General features: G+C 48.2%; 1 protein-coding gene across 1 annotated transcript; it reads left to right on the top strand.

Annotated features, from left to right (window-relative positions):
* Nucleotides 1-514: 514 nt before the first annotated feature.
* Nucleotides 515-24,425, top strand: FHIP2A (FHF complex subunit HOOK interacting protein 2A). Its single transcript, XM_080911291.1, has 17 exons — nt 515-815; nt 7,893-7,971; nt 10,326-10,495; nt 11,002-11,106; nt 11,326-11,448; nt 15,602-15,895; nt 16,035-16,231; nt 16,335-16,449; nt 16,611-16,687; nt 16,762-16,954; nt 17,154-17,323; nt 17,629-17,769; nt 18,538-18,628; nt 19,397-19,540; nt 20,553-20,693; nt 21,509-21,612; nt 21,697-24,425. The coding sequence occupies exons 1-17, from the start codon at nt 771-773 to the stop codon at nt 21,803-21,805; spliced, it is 2,298 nt and encodes a 765-aa protein (XP_080767417.1). The 5' UTR covers nt 515-770; the 3' UTR covers nt 21,806-24,425.
* The last annotated feature ends 306 nt before the right edge of the window (nt 24,426-24,731 follow it).

Below are 24,731 nucleotides of genomic sequence, written 5' to 3'. Positions count from 1 at the left end.
AAACACACTGAAACCTGGCAAGTCACCATCCTGCGTTATTTAACCGAAGCCTAGCCCCACGTGTCCACTTGGCACTTCCGGTTTTGATAAGGACAAGCTACTTTAGTCTGGCGGAGTCTTTTCCCCTGCATTTGATGCGGTCGAATTCCTAGCACGCGGATCCGCTGCTGTTCCTTTTTGCGTTCGGGATGCTGACATTTCCCTAGCGGCCTTCCAGACTTGCCCTACGTACGGTACGCAAGCGCAACGTCTACGCGCCGCTTCCAAATCCGCACCCTGCGCCCGCCACCGAGAGAGAAGTGTGAGCAGCACCGGGTATACGGCGCAGGCCCCGCCCTCCCGCCGGCCCCGCCCTCCCCGTCAGCTCCGCCCACCCCGCCGAGTCCTCTGCGCGCCCCGCCCCGCGTCCAGCGCCCCAAGCAGCGGAGGCCTGGGCTTCCCCGGGCGGCACCGGTGCCCCCTACAGGCCGCGGCGGGCACGGCAGCCGGAAGAGCCCGAGCTCCTGCCACCGTGTCCGCGCCGCCGCCGCCGAGCTCCGCGGGGCCCCGATTGCAGCCGAACGTCCTCGGAGCCGTCCGCCGCGGCCCCGAGCCCTCCGAGCCGAGCCGCCGCGCCTCCCGCCGGGCCTCCGCCCTCCGCTCCCCGCCCGGGCCCGCCCGCACCGGCCTTCACTCTGGAGCGGCCCGGGCAGCCGCAGCAGGGGCGGCGGCGGCGCATCGAGGAGCTCTCCAGGTCGTCCCGGGAGAGGCTGCTGCAGTCCCGGGACAGGATGTTCTCCAAGCTCACGTCCATCCTGCAGCACGCCGTGGAGGCGGTGAGGCCGCGCGGGGCGCGGGGGGCTGCGGGGCGCGGGGAGGGAAGCTGCGGCGAGGCCTGTGCGCCCCCCCCCCCCGGGGCCTCTGCTCTCCCGGTGGGGACCGGGCGGCTCCCGGGGCCTCCTGGCCGTTAGTCTCCGGGGCTACGTGGCCAGCGCCGCGCAAGACAAAAGAACGGCGGTGCCCGTGGGCTGGGCTTGCTTTTGCTTTTGTGCGGGTGGGTGGGAGAGGAGCGGCGGCTACCGCGGGGCCCAGTCTGCACCGGTACCGGCTCTGCCAGCTCGGGCCGGGCGGCCGGACCTCGGTGATCATTCTGCGGGAGTCTGCGGGTCCGCGATCGCCCAGCTCACACCATCTGTTTCCCTTTTCTTGTATATAATGCGCTTCCTGGAGGCTCTTGGCGCAGCCTGCAACCGCTGTACTTTGAGGCTGGTCCGAAATAGCACAGAGGGACAGAACTCAAACCGCCAAACATTACAGCACCCCAAGACCCTAAGAGAATGCCTTGCCAGTGCTCAACACGGGGTCACCATGTGTGAAGAAAGTTACTGTGTTCATTTTTTTTAATGACATTTTCCTTTCATTATGAGAATGGCCTAATAGTAGTACTTTCAAATTTACATGACTTTCAAAAGGAGAGAAAAAAAAAAGATCACAAACAACACGGTTAGTTTTTTTTAAGGGTGGGCTAACAAAATTAGAGTTATGAATTTCAGATATGGAGACAAAACTTTAACCAGTTGCTTTTTACATACTACGTGGGATTTGGGTTTTGCTTTGTCTTGTGACACACCAAACCAAGGAAGAAATGGGGTGTTCTGAGGAGCGGTGTTGACACAGGGGGAGAGAACTGAACTTTAAAATACTGCTAATGCTTTTCTTGCTTAATATGGAGTAAGTCACCTTGCAACAGCATTTGTAAAATAATTTTTTAAAAAAATTAATAACAGTTATATTGACATTTTGTATTATACATTGGACCATAAAGAGTCAGCAAACTTTTAAAGTTGGACATAGCTTAATATAATAATAAATGAAAGATAACTAGGAATAAGTTATATGGATTAAATCCTGGGGCCTGTCATTTTCTAGGCAAAAGCACTCTCACTGAATTTTATTTTATTCTATTTTATTTTTTGAGATAGAGAATTGCCCAGTGCCCCAAGGTGGCCTTGAACTCACTTGAACTCAGCTCAGGCTGGTCTCGAACTTCTCCCTTAGCCTCTGGAGTCGTAGGCATGTCTCCAAGCCTGACCAGGATTTTTGGTTTATAGTCTCATTTTGGTCCCAAGGCTCATGTTTTCTGTTTTCATAATCTTTTAATAATTCCATGTATCATTAGCATCTATCAAATTACCTGAGTGATCTCTGGCTCTATAGTATCCAGTTTCCCCGTCTGCCCTGTGGAAATGTCAAGTTCATTTGCTGCTTTCTAAGCTGTGTGCTACCACCCACACACTTTACCAAGAGAAAGAACAGCTCTACTCGTTGGCTCTTCTTTGCTTTGTTGGGAGGGATCTCATGTAGCCCAGGCTGACCCTGAACTTAAGATCTCTATCTCAGAAGGGCTGGGATTATAGATTTGGTCCCTTGTCCCTTGATGAATATATATTTTTTGATGTCCCCTTTAACACTGCCCTGGGAAAGAATTCTCCCAGACAATGATAAACAAGCCCTCCTCTGGTAGCTGAAGAATGTTTTTCATAGCTCAAGATATGTTCCTTGGTCACCCAGTCTCGATGACTGAACAGAATCCTCAGAGTTCTGCAGACTTGGGGTGGAAGGGAGGGAGGCCCAGACTTGCAGGTGACAGGACCTCTTTTCTGTTTGTTCTGTGCATCTTCAGAACTGTGCTGTTCTAACCCTTTATATTATCAGTGTCTGAGTGTCCATAGTCAGCCAGGTCAGCCCCCAGTGGTTTTTAAGGTTGACCAGATGTATATTAATCTAGATGGGCTTAGATGAGGTGTTTGAGTTTTGTGTTCATTTTGTTATTGAGTCAAGGTCTCTGACGGGCCTCAGACTTGCTGTGCACAAAGATGACGTTGAACTCCTGCTCTTTCTGCCCCCACAGCCCCAAGAGCTGGGTTCATAGGGTCATGCTTGGTTTGCTGTTTAGTTTCTGGTACTGGGGTTTCACCCAGGACTTGGTCAATGATAGGTAAGGATCGTCCCACAGTCTTCTACTCTGGCCTTTACAGAGCCTTTTTATTATGACCTTTTGTGCATGGGTGTGCACCAGTGTACGTGTGTGTGTGTGTGTGTGTGTGTGTATGTGTGTGTGTGTGTGTGTGTGTGTGTGTGTGATCACTAGCACTTGATCGGGTGGAAGTCTGAGGACATCTTTCTGGAGTCAGTTTTTCTCTCTCAGCGGCTCGGGTCCTGGGGAATCAAACTCAGGCAGTCAGACACCAGCATCTGCCTTTGATTGCTGGGTCTGAGTGTTTTGTTTACATGTGTGTTTGTGAACCGAGTGTGTGCTTGGTGCCTGTGGAGGTCAGAAAGGATGCTAGTTCCCTGGAACCAAACCTGGTTCTCTCCAGTCTTCACTGCTGAACCGAATCCAGCCTTCAAACTTTTACTCTAAAACTGGATCTCACTAAACTGTGCAGGTTGTTCTTAAACTTGTAGTCCTCCTGCCTCAGCTTCGCAAGTAGCTGGGATTACAAGAACGTGTTGTCACACCTGGTGTGTATTAATTAGATGGTTTCTCCTCATTTGCCATTAATTACTTACAAAGAGGGAAAATGGGAGACGTTTTCATAGCTTCACGTTTGTAAATGTGCTTTAACCTGATAGACACGAGGTGGGCGTAGGAAAGACAGTCACGCCTGAAGAGAAGCCAAAGTCTGTAGTGTAGTTCTCTCTTCCCTGCTCTGAAAGCATGGCTCTGTGGCTCCAGTCCCTTAGGAAATATCTTAGGAATAACTGTGTTCTGTTAGCCAGGTGCCACATGTCTCAGCGCTGATGAGGCCTGTCCTAAAGGTAGTCCTCAGGTTAGCCACCATTGTCTTAGCTGTTCTGGTTTAGCGTGTGCTGAGGGCATCCCTGTGGCTCTACCATCTCTGTGGCCCTACCATCCCTGTGGCTCTACCATCATTGTGGCTCTACCATCCCTGTGGCTCTACCATCACAGTGGCTCTACCATCCCTGTGGCTCTACCATCACTGTGGCTCTACCATCCCTGTGGCTCTACCATCATTGTGGCTGTACCATCACAGTGGCTCTACCATCACCGTGGCTCTACCATCCCTGTGGCTCTACCATCATTGTGGCTGTACCATCACAGTGGCTCTACCATCACCGTGGCTCTACCATCATGGCTCTTGCTCTTTATTCCAGGGATGATTAAGGGCCAGCCCCTGAGCTTTTACCTGTTTTAACTGACTGTGGATGTCATCCTTCAGAATGTGTTCAAAGTATAGTTAATAGACAGTTGTGGGGATCAGCATCCCACCCTGCCCACCACATTAGGAACTGAACCCTAGCCTTCTGTCTGTTAGTCAGGCCTTCCCCCTCTGAGAGCCACTCCCAGCTGTGACACAGCCCGCTGGTGCCTTTATTTAGCAGTTTGCCTCCTGCTACCAAGTCTTGAAAACTATTCTGTCTTAGGACTTGTTTCTCAAGCCACCTTTTTACTCTGCAAGAGTTTTAAGAGCCAGAGAGAGAAAGCACCCGCCACTAAGGGAACACGGTGTGTCTACATCTGTGGTCACAGTGCCAGTTGGCTAAGCACACACAGAGGTCATAGTGTCATGAATGCACAGGGTTGATCCGCCCTGGACTCAGACAGAGCAGGGTCCAGTCCAGCCGCTGCCCCTCTGAGTCTGTGCACAGGGTGGCTGCAGAGGTTAAAATGAGCTGTGTAGGAGAGCTTTGTGTGGTTTACGACACTTCAAAGATTGGCTTGACCACGCCGTGGGGGTTGGGAGGTGTAGGAGGAAGAGAGCAGATCTTAACGGTAGTTGGAGAAGGTTCCAAGAGGCAAGACTGGAACCTAAGGAAGGTGAGGAAGCAGCTCACACTGTGTCTCTGACCTTCCTGACCGAGAGCCAGGCAAGTTTGGGCTCTACCATAAAACCTTGTCTTAAAAGGAAAACGGGGACTGAGAGTGAGACAGGGAGCAGGATGTGAGGTGAATAAATGAAAGGGAGGAAGGAAAAAGCAAAGCAGGACATCCAGATGTGGTTGCACACACCTGCAATCCCAGCCCTCAGGAACCAGAAGCCAGAGGATCAGGAATTGAAGGCCCCAGCTATGCAGTGAGTTTGAAGCCAGCCAGGACTACAGGAGACCCTGCCTCAAACAAAAACAACAAAAATAAATAAAATAAATTTGGGGGTAGGAAAAGGCACTTTAAAAGATTTTTAAAATGTGCATTTTGATGACATTTAAAGATAATGGCTAGGATGTTTTGTCCAAATTGTTGACGAGGTTCCTTTGTTGTTGGACAGAGTCCAGGTTTCTAGCAAAAAAGCATTGTTCCTTCCCTAAGGCAAGTCAGCTAACAGGTAGACTTTGATGGGAGTTTGAGCAAAACAGGAATTTCTCGTGAGAGTTTAACACTGCTTTAGGCTCCGGTATGGTGGGGCGATGGGGAACAAGGCTGAGGCAAATATATCTCAAGTTCAAGGCCTACCGGGAATGTATGTGAGTGAGACCCTGCTACAATGTAAAAAGTTAAAAGAGTGTTGGGGGCGTGGTCTGATGGTGGTGTAGTGTTTGCTTACACCAAGCTCTAGGTTTCCTCTTCAGTTCTGCCAATGTGTGTGTGTGACTCGTGCAGTGCTGGCCTGCAGGCCTACCTATCACACAACGCCGGCGCTGGTGGCTGTTCATTTCTTCATGGATGAGTGTTTGATGATGACTCAGCCCCATTACTGAGTTAAAAACAGGAGTCTGCATGTTGAAAACGATGGCTCCATTGTCCATTTCCAGCCTAAGGGAGAGACAGCTAAGCAGTGGTAAAAGCTGGGTCAAGGCTAAGAGGAAGCCTCGGAGTGGCAGGTACCTCAAAGTGGAGAAGGGGAGATCACCTAAGAGAACAAGGTTTCAGATAGGAGAACAGGAAGTCCAAGACAGGCAAACAGGAAATCACAGGTGTCCTGACGATTTGAGGTGGCTCTAGGTTTGAGAGTTTTGAGAAATTACTCTCCAAATACTAAAAAATTAAATTATAGTCTCCTGCTGCTGGCTCTCACATCTCTATCAGAGGATGCACATTTTTATGCAATGGTAAAACAGGCAATTTGCACAGTAGTAACAAAAATCAAGTTTACTAGAGTCTTTTAAAGTAAGAGAATCCCCTATAGGTGGGGTTGTTATTCATCTGAGTTATTAACAATTCAGAACACATCGTCTGAAGGAATGTTGTCATCCTGCTTGGGATTTGATGGTATTATATGACAAGCCCCCCCCCCACACACACTCACACACACACACACTCACACACACACACACTCACACACACACTCACACACACTCACACACACACACACTCACACACTCACACACACTCACACACACACACACTCACACATACACACACACACTCACATACACACACTCACACACACTCACACACACACACACACACACACACACACAGCCTGCAGAGACTCCAGCTTGGTAGTCTGCTTTGTGGTATTGCTGGGGGAAAGCTGGGGGAAGGATACTGTGTAACAACCTAAAAGCAGAAATCCTTGCTACATGAGTAACAGCATCATTTCCTGTCTTTGAAAGAATCAAGTCCTGTGTTTGTCCCATTTGTTAGCAAACCTGACTCCGGAAAGCTGAGTCCTCCCAAACCTTCACCACCTGTTAGGTCTTTCCCAACCGCGCTGAATATTCATCTGTTTTCAAGTTTGTGCACATAGGCAAGTCTGGGAAAGATTGGCTTCAAGAAGCCAAAGACAGATCCAACCCTTTAGTTCCGTTTTCTTTTCATAAACATATTGCACCTGTGGGTTGAGACACTTAACATGTCTGTGACTGTGCCCAAAAGTTGCACAAGAGTTGAGAAATTGTGTTGACAGAGTTGTCAACCTCAAAGTCACTAGCTGGGAAGCCAAAGGTCGACATGGAACAGGTGAAGTTAGAGAGGCCTGACTGCTGTCATTGTCAGGCCTCAGGTAGCAGTGAGTGTGGTCCAACACAACACCAAAGACTTACTGTGTGTCAGTTGGCTGCATTCTCAAGAGGGAGCTGTGAAAATGGCAACATCTGGTCACAATGTCAAAGGGTTGGACATTCTTGGCGCTTATGGGAAGGGCATCAACTGGCAGTTTACCCAGTCAGACTGTAACATAATTGTTCCCAGGACAGAAACCTGTAGCTCTACACGGCAGGCTCCCATTCTCACTCTTTCAAGGAAAGGTGTTGGAGAAGGAGAGGCCAGGCCTACCTTCCTCCCATTTAACACAAATTCCCCAGTGCTGGCCTCTAGCAGCAAGATGGCCGAGGGCTCTAATTATGGACTTAAAACATATGAGGTGCATTTCAAAGCCTGCAGTGTGGCACATTTTGTAGAATTTAAATATGTAGTGTCTTGTTCATGTAGTTATCTTGCTAAAAATATCCACTGCATGATCAAGGCTTACAAAGGAAAAGATTTACATCAGAATGCCATGGAAAGTAGGGAGCAGTTTAATCAGATTATGACGTTGGCAGTGCAGTGTAATTGTGGTCCTGCTACCTCAGCGATTGCTAGTTACTCTTCTCCCTCCGCTTCCAAAGTCCAGGTACAAGGGCCGCTGGTTATCAGCAGTGCAGTTCACAGATGCCTCGGGCACAGAATAATGGGGGGGTTGGTCTTATCACTTTTGAAGCCATGTGATAACAGAAGAAGGGGAAGGGTCAATGCTATAGTTTAATAATAATATTGATAAAGGTGGCTTTCTTTTTAATAATCCATTCTGCTTTCTTGGATTCAACTCATTTTGTCTTATTTGATATTTGACATAAAATCAAGTTTTTCCTTTATTTTGGTGCCTCTCTTGCGGCTCCGACAAGTGTAATACTGTGACTTGCAGGAACCTTTGATGGCACCCTCTAAGTCTGCTCTTTTGTCTGTGTAGCTTGCACCGTCTCTCCCGTTACAAGAAGATTTCGTTTATCACTGGAAGGCAATTACCCATTACTACATAGAAACTTCAGGTAAGGAGCCTTCCTTCATGCCTAGGATCTGCTTCAAGATGAGTTTTCAGTTATTTTATTTTTAGCTAACAATTTTACCTTTGGTTAGTCTTTTGGGGTCATTTGAAATGTAACTTCTGAGCATCCCCTGTGTTGGGCATTGTCCTGGGTGCAGAGGACTGGAGTTGTCAGCCTCACACAGTGACAGAGCCCGTGTGGTGTCTAGTGGGGACAAGCACACAGTGTGTCAGATAAACATTAAGGGGAACTGAAGCAGGCGTGGGGGGATATTCGTGGGGGGGCGGCCAAGCATATGGCTACTTCAGCCTAGGGAAGACCACGATGCCCTTTGACCACGATCCTCTGGGGAGGCCCTCACTTGGGTCTCTCACTGGTGTTCTTGAGGAAGTCTGTTTGAATGCCTGAGAAAATGATGCGTGATGACATTTAGGAGCAAATTACAGAAAACATGTATAGACAGTATGTGGACTGCTGTCCTGAGGACTATTGTATGAAGAGAGCTGAGAGGGAAATGTTTGGCAAAGGAGGCTATAACTTCTTTTGTGTGTGTGTGTGTGTGTGTGTGTGTGTGGCTGGGAGACAAAAAAAAAAAAAAACCCACATTTTTAAAAAAATCAATCAACCAGTCAGTCTCTTTCTCCCTTTTTCTCTTTCTCTCCCTCCCTCTATCCCTCCCTCCCTTTCTCCTGTTATGTGTCCGTATGTCCGTATATCTGTACATGTGATATATATGAATAAGCATGCTTTGGTTATATATAGAGATCAGAGTACAACTTTGTGGAGTTGGTTCTCCCAGGGGATTGAACTCAGGTCATCAGGCCTACGCACAAGCACCTTGGCCAGTTGAGCCGTCCTGTTGGCTCTGTCTACTGTCTCTTTATTGGAGCGAACCGATTCACTAGATTGACAAGCCAGTGAGTTTCTGAGCCCTGCCTGTCTTCTTCTCCCACAGAACTGAGGTCACAGACACAGCACCTGGGTTTTCATGGTGTTGGGGATCTGAGCTCAGGTCTGCGTACTTGGATGTCAGGCACCTTACCCACTGAGCCATCTCAGTATCCCCCAGATGTTTTAATTATTTCGACAAGTGTAAGGTGTTGGGATGGGGGTACAGCTCAGTGGTAGAGCGCTTGCCTGGCATTAAGTTAGATGCTGGGTCCCAGCATCAGCATTTTTAAAAAAAGAAACAGAAGGAGGGAGGGAAAGAAGGGTTCTGAGTAGGTTTTACAGAATCCGGGGAGGAAAGGGCAGATACCAGAGTCAGACCGTTCATGAGTAAGGTTGCTCACAAGCATCGTCATTTAGTAGGAGAGAGAAGCTAGTGCTCAAGTAGGGGCGTGGCCTTTAGGAGGCTGGTGGATGGTTTGCCGGTGGAAATGAGACAACCAGGGATATCGAGTTTAAAGGGTAAATATGGGGGATACAGTTAGAGTATCTTAAGGATCAGCGAACTATATATCCTTTGGCCCTTCTCGGCCACATAGTGTCCTTTGCAAGTGTCATCTGCTGCAGAAGCTCCCACAAACATAAGCAATGGCCATTCCTTGCTGTGCAGACACCATTGGTAAGAACTCAGGTGTGCCTCAGGTGCCCCGTGTGGTAAGGTTTAATAACCTGCATCTTGAGGGTTGTGCAGTCGCTGTGGTAAATATGCAGATGAGACACACACAGGCTGAGTGAAAAAATGGGAAGGGCCACTTGGTAAGTTGATGAGATCAGAGGTAATTCATGCTCAGAAGACAGGAATCCTGTGCGGCTCTGGAGTAACTAACCTGGGGCACCCTTCACGTGTAACAGGCAGTCTGGAGCACTGCGCACATTGCATGCTTAGCAGCTCACTACAATAGTGTCTGTTGAGACCACTCACCTATCACTACCAGCTTTTGTGATTTTCCCACTTCTCTGGGTAAGGAAACACACATTCTTGAGTGAAAAGGGTTTTTTTTTCTCTATTTGATAGCAGAAGTAAGTGCATATTAGTTACGTGAGGGACAGGTGTGCTCTGAATCAGGCAGTTTCGGGAAGGAGAGAGGATGGAGAGAAAGGGAGTCAGGGTGAGCAGGGTCTGAGCTCCTGAGTAGGAAGTGTGTGCAGAGGCACGGGAGCAGTGAGAGTTTAAACAGACGGCCTTGTCTTCCAGAGACAGTTTCCAACTGATAACAGGTGAGTATTCACTGAGTTGTGCTCTAGCAGGCCATGGATCACAGAGATAACCACACTGTGAGCAAATCTCACATGTGTGGCTCACACTTTTCTGTTGAGTTGGAATGAGGGGAGAGAAGGGAGATGTTGTCGCATGTAGAAGTTTAAAAGGCTCTTTGATTATTTATTTGATGGGTTTTTCTATTGTTTAGATGATAAAGCCCCAGTGACTGATACAAACATCCCATCCCACCTGGAACAGATGTTAGACATACTGGTCCAAGAGGAAAATGAGCGGGAATCTGGAGAGACAGGGCCGTGCATGGAATACCTGCTCCATCACAAGATCCTGGAAACATTATACACCTTAGGGAAAGCCGACGTAAGTCCCGACCCACACTGTGTAACACAGGCGACTCCAGGTGCTCTGTTCAGATATAGAGACAGGAATGGCACCCGGCCGTGTTCCTTGTGAGGGCGGGGGGGGCGGTGGGGGTGAGGGAGATGTGTCCTGTGCAGCTAGAATAGCAGGCATGCTATAAGAACTTCCAGCGATGTTCTTTATAATTCTCACAGGGCAAATACCTCCGCAGTTAGCTTAGCGGAGTCCATGCCGTAGGATCCTTTTCACTGGTGTCTGTGTGTTAGCTACAACTTGTCCTTGTCCATTGCTGTAATAAGATCTGCCCTCGGTCTGGCAGCGCGCCGGCTCTCAGAGGCTCCCGTCCCAGCCTGATGGTACCTGACCTGGACACTAGCGTCAACAACACATGTCCACTGTGTGTGGAATCACCCGAGGCTGTGAACACACGGCAGTGCCACGGCCTCAGATGTAGGACTGTGTTTCTAGCAGGCCAATTGTGACTATGTTGTTTGTCCTGTGCCCAGTGTCCTCCAGGAATGAAGCAGCAGGTCCTGGTGTTCTACACCAAGCTTCTGGGAAGAATCCGGCAGCCCCTGCTTCCACACATCAACGTCCACAGGCCTGTGCAGGTACCTACGCCCCGACTGCAGATTAGAAGCACATGGAATTCAGTAGACACGGAATTTTCTTTATATTCTTAAGACTAAAAATAATGGAGGAAATTACTGTAACATAGCATGAAGATTTGTAAATGTTTGGGTTTCCTTATATCTCATTTTATATATATTTCTCACCAATGCTCTATACTTTATAGCTTCTCAAGGAGAAATTTAAAACTTTTTTGACAGAAATTAATTCGACTCTGTGGTGAGGTCCTTGCGACACCAACGGAGAATGAGGAAATCCAGTTTCTCTGCATCGTGTGTGCGAAGCTGAAACAGGACCCCTACTTGGTCAACTTTTTCCTGGAGGTATGTGGCACTCCTCCGACCTGCAGCTCAGAAAATGAAATTAACTCCTCTCAAGAGCAATTCAGGCCTCCAGGTTCTGCTGACCTGCCACAGTTTTCACTTAAGATCTGGGCTTATTTCACCTGCCAATCACCCTGGAAGGAGAGTCTCAGCGAGTGCAGTTGAGCCAGATAGGGTAGGACTGAGACGGGCTGAACAGCAAGTGGAGGCTGGGGGAGGAGGCTCTGGGGGAGGAGGCTCTGGGGGAGGAGGCTCTGGGAGAAGGAGGCTCTGGGGGAGGAGGCTGGGGGAGGAGGCTCTGGGGGAGGAGGCTCTGGGGGAGGAGGCTCAGAGGGAGGAGGCTCAGAGGGAGGAGGCTCAGGGGAGGAGGCTCAGAGAGAGGAGGCTCTGGGAGAAGGAGGCTCTGGGGAAGGAGGCTCAGAGAGAGGAGGCTCAGAGGGAGGAGGCTCAAGGGGAGGAGGCTCTGGGAGGACTGCTAATGCAGAGGTGGGTAAGCTGAACAGAAGCTTGAGATGCTAACAGCTTTTTCCCCTTTTGGATGGCTTCAGTAATTTTGTGTTATTTTTACAGTCATAATAAAGACCTGGTTTGTTGATATTTTGAATTTAGATTTTTTTTAATGTTTATCTACATATCATGTGCATGTGTGTGACAGTCTCTCACCGAACCTGGGGCTCACTGGTTGGGATAGACTGGCTGCCAGCGTGCCCCAGGGAACTTCCGGTGCCCACCTCCCCAGTTCAGGACTGTAGCTTGTGGCTGTGGTGGGCGCTGAGAATGTCAGCTGGAACCTTTATACCTTGCAGGGGCTCCCTTTCTTTTTTCTTAGCAGTGAAGTCCTTGAGGAAAAGTGGCTTTGATGTTAGGCCTCCATCAGCAGTGTTTGTGGGCACCCACTGTTTCGGGGCATTGTGGGGTTTTTAGTTTCTTTCAGAGTTTGACATCCTAATATGTTGGTTTCTCTTCTGTTACTGAGTAAATACTTTGGGGTCCTATCCGCAGAGTTTCTGCAGGCAGCTCAGCTGCAGAATTGATAAATTTAATTTTCTGCTTAGTACTCTGTCTGTGAAACGCCTGTTCCCGTTTGTGTTAACCCGTGCGCTCATTGTCTTGTTTTTCAAGTTCGCATCAGAATGGTTCTGTTAGCCAAGAATGTACGTTTCTAAAGATGTTACTTTGGCCACATTACAGTTCTTTTTATTCTTTATGTATAAGAAAATGTTAGTTTAGCTGTGTGTGAGATTTCTTTACCTTGCTTGTGTTTAGAGAGAGGATTTCACTGTGTGGCCAGGGCCAGAACTTGCTGCGTAGACTAGGGTGGCCTTTAGCTTGGGGGGATCTTTCTGCCTCTACCTCCATGCCTGGCTCCTTTTCTTTTTTCTAAGACAGGAAGTTCACTCTGTAGCCCTGGCTGACCTAGAATTCTCACGTTTTCATGCTCACATTACGAGCGTGACCACTATTCTTGGCTGGGGCTTTCTTTTCAAAGTTCCTTTTTTTTCTTCTTTCTACTGTTTTCTTAGACACCTAGTACTTTAGATACATGGACTCAACCCCAAACTTACTCGAAAAGCTCTGAAACTTGTCTTGTGGATTATACCAACCAAAAAATCCACAGGCTCGTGTGTGTCGGTCGTGAGATGCCCGTGACAGAGCTGTCTCTAGAGAACCATTTACATGAGAAATGCATTCGTGTCTGTTTTCTTCAGAGAGTGCTGGATGAATAGTCCTCACTGCAGTCATCCAAGCCTCCGAGCTTTAATGTGCCTCTTATTCCCTCCTGTTGGTCACTTTGTATCCTGTGGTTCATGAGGCTTGACTGCTTGACTGATCCTCAGTGACTGACAGCCTGTGGGAGGCGGGGCTTTATCACTTTACTGTGGATGGTGACTGTCCACTGCTGCTTTGCAGCTCTCCAGCGTTGCTCCTGGTCATTACGGGCATCTGCCGCGTTCAGTGCATGTGGCAGGACAGTGTCAGCTGTTGCCCTTCTGAAGGACCGGCATTCAGGTGACATAAGGTGGAGCAAGCTGAGAATCAGAAGGATGCAGAAGAAACTGGAGAAGTGTCCTTAGGATGGAGAGATTACATCTGCTCGGGGTCATTAGGAAGACTTCCTGGACAAGTCGTCTTCCGGATGAGCCTGGAGAGAATGAGCAGAAGGAGCGGCCATGTGCAGGAAGCCGCACAAGTTGGGTGTGTGAAGACAGACAGACAGACAGACAGACAGACAGACAGGCCGGGACTGGCTACGGCTCTGAATGGCTCGTATGTGTTTTTGTCACTCGGAGCCAGTGATGAATTTTGAGCAGGGATTGTTATTGTGTGGTCAGATCTGGGCCTTAAAACCTGACATCTCAGGCAGCATTTTAGAGTGAGTTCCTTTGGAGAGAGGCGTGTGGAGTTGAGTGAGCTGAGGGGCCCAGTCTGCAGTGGCTGTGGGCTGTGCAGGAAAGTCCATTGGATTTGTCAAGTTCCGAGAGGGGAGCCGGGGAGCCCAGAGGAGCCTGCTTTGAAGGGATGGTGGTATTTCAGTTCTCAGTACCTGGAGATGTCCTGATGCCTGTCTGGGCGTAAGTTCTGGGATCTGCTGACACTGCCTCTGCTCTGGATCGAAGGCTGGGTGTAAGAGGTTTGGGAGTTATCTGCACAAATGCGTTGTTAGGAGTTGTTATCCGCAGAGGTTTGCTGCACCAATGAGATCCATCCTCAAGAAGAAAGGGGAACACAGCAGTATGACCACAGCTCATCACCTAGGAGCTCTCTACATGAAGACTCCCTGGCTCTGCCTCCGTGTTCACATTCAGTCCCAGGCGTCTGGTCAGACCACCACGCATGTGTGGCGGCATAACCATGGTGTGTGGTGGCCAGAGGACTTGAGGGAGCTGGTTCCTCCACCGCGTGGCTCTTGGGGATCAAACTCAGACTCTGAGCCATCTCATGGCCTAAGTGCTGCTCCTTGTAAAGTGCAGTATGCTGTGGATATTGTAGGAAGTTGGCAAGTTGTTCACTAGACAGAGGTGTCTGCATTGTGTGCCCTGAGCTCACTGGTCTCAAGACTGGCCTGGTGAACCTCACACAGCAGTACAGTGTTTCCAAGGACTGCGTTAGGGGAGTAGGCCTGTAAACGGATCGGCCTTCCCTGTGCCTCTGGTGACGTAAGCATGGCTGGCTTCCGACGCACGTTACCTTGTGAAATAGTTTGATGTCTGTTCTCATGTCAAATAGGAAGCCAGTGATTTGCTTCAGAATTTTTTTGTGTTTGGCTCAGGCAAGCACATTGTATCTTCAGACACAGATAAAAGTGTCCTCGGGGTTGTTTCTGGTGGTTTCCCACGCAGAGGTGAAGGAGAAAAAAAAAAAAAGAACTCAGAAAAGGCTCAGACAGAATGAAGAAAACCTGAGGCTTTTGTGAAAACCTCAAGTTTATGTTGTTGACCTTTGAACTTTTTAGTTTTGGGCCCCCCTGCCCTTGATCCTGGCAGGAGTAACATTGTGGTGATATATCTGTAGTAACGCTAACTGCCAATACCGGTGGTTTGAGAGTTACCGTCAATATGGTCAGTGCCGATCAGTGTGGAATGCATGTGTTCAGTGTGAAGAATCGGTAACTTCGTGTGACTGTGACATTGCATCTAAAAGGTGGCTTAAGTCTGTGTTTTCATTTCAGAAAACACTTACCACCACTTCGTTAGGCATGGGGAACACTAATCAGAAAAATCCAAGCTGGACCTGCTGGCACAGGTCTGTTCTAGCTGCTTCTTAGAAGCCTGAGGCAGGAGGATTGCCATTTTAGGACCTGTCTGGACTACAAGATAGGTTCAAGGTTAACCTGAGCAACTAAATAAGGCCCTATTTCAAAACAGAACCTGGAAGTGTAGCTCAGTGGTACTTGCCAGGCACGCGTGAGGCCTCGCATTCAGTACCCAGCACTGTGGCTACCACCCAAATCTATTAGCACCGGAGATGCCGCTCAGAAGGGGACAGAGCTTCTCTAGCCTGAGTGAGCCCCGGCCATAGTCCCCAACACACCACCAGAAAAGAAGAGAGGACATTCCGATCCGATTGCTAGTTTTTGTTCATGTGAGGTGGTAGCTCTGTAGCATGATTTCTGTTCTGAGCATGACCCCCACAGACACACACTTCTTTTCAGAACAAGTCGAAGTCTCTGATGTCCAGAGGAGCTCTGAGTGTCATCTCAGAGGATGTCCCAAAAGGTCAGGACCCCGTGTCAGGAGACGTCAGCCAGTGCCACCAGCCCCAGGAGCTGTCAGGTGCTACCGGGGTGGAGCACACGGAGCCGGAGGATGAGCCCCCTCACCAGATGGATGACCTGTCTGCGAGTCTGGACGATCTCAATGTCACCTCACTGCCAGAGGCCTCTGCCGTTCGGCCAAACCAGGACTACAACTTAGTGAATTCTTTGTTAAACCTGACGAGAAGTCCCGTGAGTCAGCTTCTTACCCCCTCCCCCATGACTGCAATAATTGGAATTTAAAGTAGAAACACATTTATTCTTTCTTTAATGAAAAACACTGAATCCTTTCATGTTGAATTCCAAAAGTAATGTCTGTGTTCTTGCTCAGGACGGCCGGATAGCTGTGAAGGCGTGTGAGGGCTTGATGCTCTTGGTGAGTCTGCCGGAGCCGGCGGCTGCCAAGTGCCTTGCTCAGAGCACCTGCTTGTGTGAGCTGCTGACCGGCAGACTCACCTCCCTGTACAAAGCCCTACCTCAGTCAGTGGACCCCTTAGACATTGAAACGGTGGAGGCAGTTAACTGGGGGTAAGCGCTGCCCATCCCGTGTTCCTGGAGGGGATGGCTTGAGATGCAGTGTCTACATCTCGGAGCCCATTTCTCCTGCCTGGTTCTTCTCTGTGTCCCACAGGTTGGACTCCTACAGTCATAAAGAAGATGCGTCAGCGTTCCCGGGGAAGCGGGCCTTAATCTCATTTCTTTCCTGGTTTGATTACTGTGATCAGCTCATCAAGGAGGCACAAAAGGTTTAAATTCTTTGTTGTTTATTGGTGGGTTTTGTGTTTATTAGAGTGGGCGCACAGGTAGCACAGGACCCAGCCAGTTCCCAGCTCCACGAGGCGCTGGCGTCCAGTAAGAGTTCATTGTCTTTACCAAGTCGGCTTATCATGTTCGCTGTGTGTTTTAGACAGCTGCGGTTGCTCTCGCCAAAGCCATCCACGAGAGGTTCTTCATCGGTGTCATGGAACCCCAGCTGATGCAGACGTGAGTGCCCTTTCACCTTGCAGAACTAGCCACAGCGTGTCCTTTCTCTCGCTGACCCCGTCTGCTCCTCGCAGCTCTGAGATGGGGATCCTGACGTCCACGGCCCTGCTGCACCGCATCGTTCGGCAAGTGACCTCGGACGACCTGCTTCAGGAGATGGTGGTCTTCATCCTCGGAGCACAGAGGGAGCCGGAGACTCTGTCGGAAATTAGCAGACACCCACTGAGACATAGGTTAATCGAACACTGCGATCACATATCTGATGAGGTAAGCCATGTTCAACTACGCTAGATTTAGAATCTATGAAATGTTGGTTTTTAATGTTCTTGTGATTTATTTTGTAATGGCAGGGGTTGGGGTGCTGGTGCGGGGGGTGGTAACACATGTGTCACAGTGTTTTCTCTATGACTTGTAAAGGGCACCTGACTTGAAGGTGTCCCCTGAGCCTCCATCGCCTTGGTTTCAGATCAGTATAATGACCCTGAGGATGTTTGAGCATCTCCTACAAAAGCCCAACGAGCACATTCTGTACAACTTGGTCCTAAGAAATCTTGAAGAAAGAAACTATACAGAATACAAACCTTTGTGCCCGGAAGACAAGGACGTGGTGGAGAACGGGCTGATAGCAGGAGCTGTGTAAGTATCCGCTCTGTGGGTGGTATCTCCCCAGCCAGGACTGGGGTTCTCCACAGGTGCATTAAACAGTGACTTCTGGAATGTAAATGGCAGATACTAAATATTCTTTGAGCTTTAACTGAAGAAGTAGTGAACCCTTGAGATTGTTAGTGTAAAATGGTAATTTGTGTATTAGATACATTAGTCCTTATTTTTTTGTATTAGAAAAATTATGTAATATATCTCAGAAACTAGCAATAGAATCTTTGGGTTTAGAAAATACCATAATAAATGTTGTTTTTTATACATCATTGAATTAAACATAGAGATCTGGAGGAAGATCCATTATTTACTGACATTTCACCAGATAACACTCTGCCAAACCAAGAATGGATCTGTTCACCCCGCACCAGCCCAGACCATCCCAAAAATGACGGCAAGACGGAGGTGCATAAAGTCGTCAACAGGTGAGCCACTGTGTGATTGGCGTGAATGTGTCACGTGTTCCAAGCCAGGCTCTCCTGCCTGTGGTTGTCACAGGAGTGCACTGTGAACACAGGAGCTGCCAGGGAGCGGTTGACAGATGACTGGGAAAACGGTCGATTCCAGGAGAAAAGACTGTGTTCATAGAGAAGTAATTTCTGTTAAGAGCACTGACCAGTCTCCATAGAAGCTTCTGAGGTCAACCTGCACGGGGATGGAAGAAAGTAACTGAGACAGAAGTCAGGGCCAAGGCATTAGCGCTGAGTGACTTAACGTGACGTAGGTCACAGCTAGAGCAACCCTGACAAGCTGCTCTGTGTCTTTTGCTTTAACTCTGTTATTGCCTGATCCTGGCAAGTGACATTAAACAAATGACATTTGGTTCAAATGTAAAATTATACTCCATAAAAATACCTCATGTTCAGTTATTAAATACAGTTTCTAAGATTAATAAATACAGCAGTCCATTGTACCACAATCTGAAAATTAAGTCTTTTTTGGTTTATTTGTGTTACATACAGAATTAGTTATTTTTTAATAAAGCCTTAATAAATCTGAGGGCAGAGCTGCCATTGAATAAAACTTGCCAAGTACTTTGGTTTTCAAGTTCCCATTGCACTTGTTAGCGGTTGCACCTGTTATCGGTTGCACCTGTTAGTGGTTGCACCTGTTAGCGGTTGCACCTGTTAGCGGTTGCACTTTCGAGCAGTTCCTCTCCTGGTGCTTTCGCTCATTACAGCTCTTCCCTTCAGTTTCCTCTGTCTAGTGCCAGATGAAGCCAAGTCCTCCTACCACGTGGAGGGCACAGGCTATGACACCTACCTCCGAGACGCTCACAGGCAGGTAAGTGATGTGGCCGACTGACTTGGGGGTGTGGGGTGTAAATGCACACATGGCACCCCTCATATACACTATGCCCAGTTGCCAGCAGCCCCGACTCCAGAGAAAGGTGCTGGTTCACCTGAGAAATGAGACTTAAGTCTGAAGCATCGAGGTCTCTGGTTCCAGGCTGCCTTGAGTTGTTTATGGCCTCAGGCTCTTGCGTCTGTCTCCCAGGTGCCAGGATGGCAGATGTGTACCGCCACACCTGGCTTGTAAGGACTAGTTTTATCCTCACTCGTCATACGCCAGCACTTCATTGTTAGACCTGGCCGACACAAGGTTGCTTGGTCATGTTATTCGGGCTGTGAGGACTAACGCCCCCTTTTCTGTTCTTACCACTGGTCATGGTCACAAGACTCTGAGGGTCAGCACTGGCCTGTGGACCCCCTTTGGAGAGCAGTGTTCCCACCTTTCACAGTAGCATGTTCTTACATGTGAGCACAGCAAGCTTGCTCAGTAACGGGCATCATCCATCCTTTACATGTAACATGGCATGTAACACCTTACATGAGACTTTGGCTCTGGACCAAATGTTCTCCAAGTCTGCTGTGATGACCAGAGGAGCCAGTCAGGGGGTGGTGACCAATCTGGACGGGCTCATTGTGACCGTCCCCACCCCTCCTGCCTGGTTCTGCCACCGCAGGCACAGCAGACAGTCAGCAGCTGAGCGAGTCCTTTCCTCTTGGCTTGTTTCTCAGCTGCTCGTTAATCCAAATATTTTCCTTGTAGTTCCGAGACTACTGCGCTGTCTGCTTACGGTGGGAGTGGCCCGGAGCCCCCAAACCACTGGAGAAGTGTGACTTAGAAGCAGCCTTCTTTGAAGGACATTTTTTGAAGGTTTTATTTGACAGAATGGGAAGGATTCTTGATCAGGTAAAACATTGGAAGATCCTGGTTTTCATGTTGTTTGACCCCACGGTGTAGGCTTGGCTGATCTTAGTCTTTCTGATAGATGACTGTTCGTAGGTCACGAGTGTGTGTTCTGTCACCAATACTTACAAGTAGGAAAATACACTTTAATACTCTTACTTATTGGGACTTTAGATTTCCTCTGTCTTGTTTAAGGCAAGATTTTGAAAAGGGGTGACTTGAAGGTAGTTTCTCTTCTCAAAAAAAAAACAAAAACAAAAAAAAAAAAAAAAAAAAAGAAAACTTGTGTTTATTGAGTTTGTGGTAAGTAAGAAAGCCTACAGTTGAACTTAGAGCCACAAGTTATATATGTTTTGGGTACCTTGTAACAGAGTGTGGGGGTGGGCATGTCTATTGTCCATCGGCATGGCTGCTGACTTCCACCGTGTGCCTAGCCAGACTCCTGTTTTTCACTGTGTCAAAGCATTGAACAGAGAGTCCACTGTGCTTCTAAACTTGGTCCCGAATCACCTTTGCTGTCCCAGGCTGCATTGCCTGTCCCTTCTAGGCAGTTAGTTTTAAGCCCACCAGTTTCCTTTGGCTGCTTGGGAAAAGAGAGCAAGCCTATGTGAGTGGCTCCCGAGCTCTGAGCGACACCTTCCCCTCCAGTGCTGGCCTCTGGGACCAGCGAGCAGCCATGGTCAACTAAGTCCAGAGTCCTGTGCTCCTACCCGCAGAGGTGTCTAAGGAGCTGCGTCCCCATGCTGAGCTACGGAGAGCAGGCCTAGAATTATGTCACTGTGTTGAAAAGTTCCCATGTGTGTTTGTTAGGACTTTGGATTTAGTGTGTCCTCTGGCTCATAGTCAGGGCTGTACCTGACACATGGGTGGGCTGTGATGGCTTGCTGTAGGAAGCTGTCCCCCTGTGGGCGCCCCTGCCTGTCTTCTGTTGTAAGTCTCGGCACCATGGGTCAGGGTGGTGGCATCCCAGGCCTGGCAGCACAGGACACGAACACTCTGTTCTTCTTCCTCGCAGCCTTACGACGTGAATCTGCAGGTGACCTCGGTACTGTCCAGGCTCTCCCTGTTCCCTCATCCACACACACACGAGTACCTTCTGGATCCCTACGTGAACCTGGCCTCTGGCTGTAGGTCTCTCTTCTCTGTGATTGTCAGGGTGAGTTCACTGATGTTCAGTTCTCTGGGATCAGCATTTTCGTATCGTTGTGTGTAGTTAGTGGAAAGGAAGACATCGCTACTGCTTGTAGATAATTGCTATGCGTTCTGAACCATATGGAGCCGTAGGAACTCACCGAAGTCATTAAAACATGGGCCAGAGAGAAGCTCAGGGCTACGTGCACTTGCTTTTGCAAAGGACCCAGGTTCAGTTCCCAGCACCCACAAGGCAGCTCACCCACATGGTAACTCACAGCCATCCTTGACTCCGGTTCCAGGGGATCCAATACTTCTTACCTCCACATGTATGTTGTGCACATACATGCATGAAGGCAAAAGAAACATGAATGAAGTAAATCTAAAATTGTGTTTTATTTATGTAGTACATACATGTGCGTGTATGTATATATACATGGGTATATATGGCCAGGTGTGCTGTGTAGGCCAGAGGTTGATGTCTTCCTCGCTCACTCTCCAGCACTTGAGGCCAGGCTTTTGCTGAACCCACCGCTCACGCCTTCAGGGAAGCGGGCTGGCAGTGAGTCCCCGGGCTTGTCCCGTCTCCACCTCTAGTGCTGGGGCTGCAGACACACACCACTGCTCCCAGCTTCCTACGGGGGCTGGGGATCTGAGCTCAGGACACAGCAAGCCCAACACAGCACCCCCGGGACACACAGAGCCACCTCCCCCACCCTGACATTTAATTTTGAAAATTAAATAGGAGTTGATTGGTCATAGAGCTGGTGACTGGGAAGGAAGGTATCTCAGAGAGGCTCTGAGAGTCACCCAGGAGCTGGTTTCCTCCCTTCTCTGCAGGTTGTTGGAGACCTGATGGTCCGAATTCAGCGTATTCAAGACTTCACCCCCAAGCTTCTCTTGGTCAGAAAGCGGCTGCTTGGCTTGGAGCCCGAAGGCCCTGTGTGAGTCAGAGTTTCACAGCCTTCATCTGGGGTTCCTCACTTCTCAGGGTTGCCTCATTATCATGTGCTGTTTGCTTTCTCTAGTGTTGACCACATCACGCTGCTGGAGGGTGTGATTGTGTTGGAGGAGTTCTGCAAGGAGCTGGCGGCCATTGCATTTGTTAAGTTCCACGCCTCCTCCTCCTCGCCCTGAAGAACCCGGTCACTGAGATTCCTCCACTCAGCCTCGAGAGGATGGAAAGGCGCCTGCACGGAAGGTCGAGCCCACTGAGCGGCTGCTCGCACTGAGGCCCGAGGTTGCTTCCACGCGCTCTGCCGTATGAGCCTCTGGATGACTGCACGTGGTTCTAACCCAGGAAACAATCAAACTTGAGATTGAGTCTCCAGTGACTGAAAAGCTGCAAAAGTTGTGATGTCAGGACTTGGCTGACATTTTGTTCTTTTAATATCCTTTAAGCAGCAAAGCATTTTGGCATTCTCTGGGACTCAAATGCTTATATTCTTTTGTATTAATAAGCAGCAAGAAAAAAATCACTAATTTTATAACTTTTTAAGGTTAAGATTCTTCTTATACAAAATATTTAGGAAAAGTAAATGAGGAAAAATATCACTGAGGAGCCATCAGATGATCCTGGAGGAGGGAAAACTCACAGAGCAGCATCGACTTCTTCAGCTTTTGTAAGAATAACAATTTAATATGATAAAGAAATTCTTAATATATTATCTATATTTTTAAAGAAATGTTCTTTTACTCTTCTGTGCACATAGTCACACTCGCAGTTGGCTTTTCACGTGTGGCTCCAGATCATTTAAACTGTCATTTTTGCAACAGCATTGGTTTATGGCCATCATGGGTAGTGTTTGCTGAAATAGCATTTTAAAGCTAATTAACACACGCCAGGTTGAGACCCCGTCTATTTCCCCTCTGAAAATTGCTTTATAATTCTCGTCCCTCCTGAAGGGCATGGCAGTGTTAGCAGGACCTGGCTCTGGAGCAGCCGTGGGCATGCCAAGGGCCTCTTGGTGTTTACAGTTCTTTTATTTGGTTCCGTCTTTTGTCTTAAGTGATTTTAAAGAGATTGTTTGTAAGTCTTTTCATGTTCAGTTTACACCTTAAAGGATTTAGAGGAATGGAGCGTGCATGTGTGCGTGCGTGTGAGTGGTAAGGATACTGGGATGTCTCCGTTAGCCAAGGTGCAGCATTCAGCTGCAGGACACACTGACGACCTGTCTGTCTAGTCTTTAGGTGACTGTGGTTCTAGAACTTATGTCCTTGTCCTTATTGAAGTGTTAAGCAGCTGCACTTTCTTCTTCACCGTTCACGCCCCGGGGAGACAATCAGGAGGCTGTCACCCGCTGGGGACACAGCGTGGCTGGGGGCATGATTGACACACTCTGCCCAGCTTGTTTCAGATCCATTTTATAGCTCAGTTTTGCTATTTAGGAATAAAATACCAGAAGATGAAGAGTAGCCTCAGTTCCAGAATGTTCATCATTGTTAAAATGACAAAACTACTCTGTTCCTAACGTGATGCAACTCTTTCTCTGGTCCTTCAAGAAATCTGTTCAGACAGACAGTAAAGAGCCAGAGGGGGAGGGGCGGTCCTCTGCATGGCCTTCCTTCCGTGGCTCTCACGGATGAGCAGTGGTTCCTTTTGTTGTATTTCTTGACGGGTTTCTGCGAGTCCCCACATCTTCAGACGTTGCTCCCAGCTGCTTTGATGCTGGTGTACTGAGATAGGACATTGAGAGGTATCAGGTGTCAGTGCCCTCAGAGGGCTCTGTAGGAACCAGTGAGGTGAGCTCCTGACCAAACACTGCCCTTCTCACCACAGCCAGGCCTCTGGCATCCCACTCTAAGAGCCCGGCATAGCTCTACCTTGTGTTCGCTGCTCCTGAAGGCACGCTTTTCCTAAGTTGGTGTAATGACCTCACACTGTAGCCAGCTAGGGTTAGCTTTTCTCACAGTCTCAGCGATTCCAGGATTTCCACAGACTGTTGAGTGAAAAGTATCACCTTAGCAAGTGGTCACCGTGCAGAGTTCGGAGTTCCAAACTGAATTCTCGTCTGCTTAATGTTTGTATAAATAGGAAATAAGTGTGCACTTTTTTTTTTTTTTTTTACTTTATAACAATGTAGTCTTTGGTTTCTTTTCAGTAATGAGCCATTTTCCACTTGACAAAATCAGATTTGTTTTCGTCAATTTTTATTGTAGTGCTCACATTATAAGTATGTAACGTCATAAATATCTGTGCAATATGAAGCTGTGAGTGAACTCATAGCTTCTTGGCCTAACTGTATATTATTGTGTGTACATGTATGTATATAAATGTGTGTATATGTATATATATATATATCTACATATCTAAAAAAGGACCAAAATCCTTAGCTTGCTTACACTGTTGCTAGTGTAAAGATTGTTACGTTTAATCTTACAGGGCACAAATTACAGAATTACTTCATTCTTCTCATGGTTATGTCTCCATAAGTTATTACATTACTGTACAGTTACCATTTAATTATGAAGTTTACCATGTAACAGAAGAAGTTATGGTGAAATGACAAACCCACCAACTATGGTAATTTGGGGTTGAACAATAAAGTAAAATATGCATGTCATCGTAACACTTAGATAATCCTACTTCTGGGCCCTGTAAAATACCATCACTGATACTCTGTTGGCCTCCTGCCTTGTTTACGTTAAACAGGATGTATGGCACACTTTTCTGTGAGCGCCATGGCGGTCACCAGCAGTGTTGTAAAAGTCTGGATTCCCGGGTGACAGTGCCTGCTGTCCTCTCCGGAGGTGGAGGTCAGCGTCAGCTTCCACGCTAACACTGCATGCAGGACAAAGAGGGAAATCAGGAAAATAAATCCATGGAACTTAAACAAAATACTGTCTTACAGCTTTGTAGAATTCTAACTGAAAACGTTTTACCCACTGCTACATGTGAGGTTGTGAATCTTCTTACCTGTGACAAGTTCACGTGGATATGACAGACATTGGTCACTTTTCATCCATTACCTCATCCCCTGACCACTGGCTGAACACTTTGCTCTCATACAACCCTCCTGGGTGTGTGCGGCTTTGATCCACTAAGGTCAGACTGGCTGCCCTG

The sequence above is a fragment of the Micromys minutus genome, assembly GCF_963924665.1.
Source record: "Micromys minutus genome assembly, chromosome: 2".
NCBI classification, from domain to species: Eukaryota; Metazoa; Chordata; class Mammalia; order Rodentia; family Muridae; genus Micromys; species Micromys minutus.
This window is presented reverse-complemented; position numbering and strand designations above follow the sequence as displayed.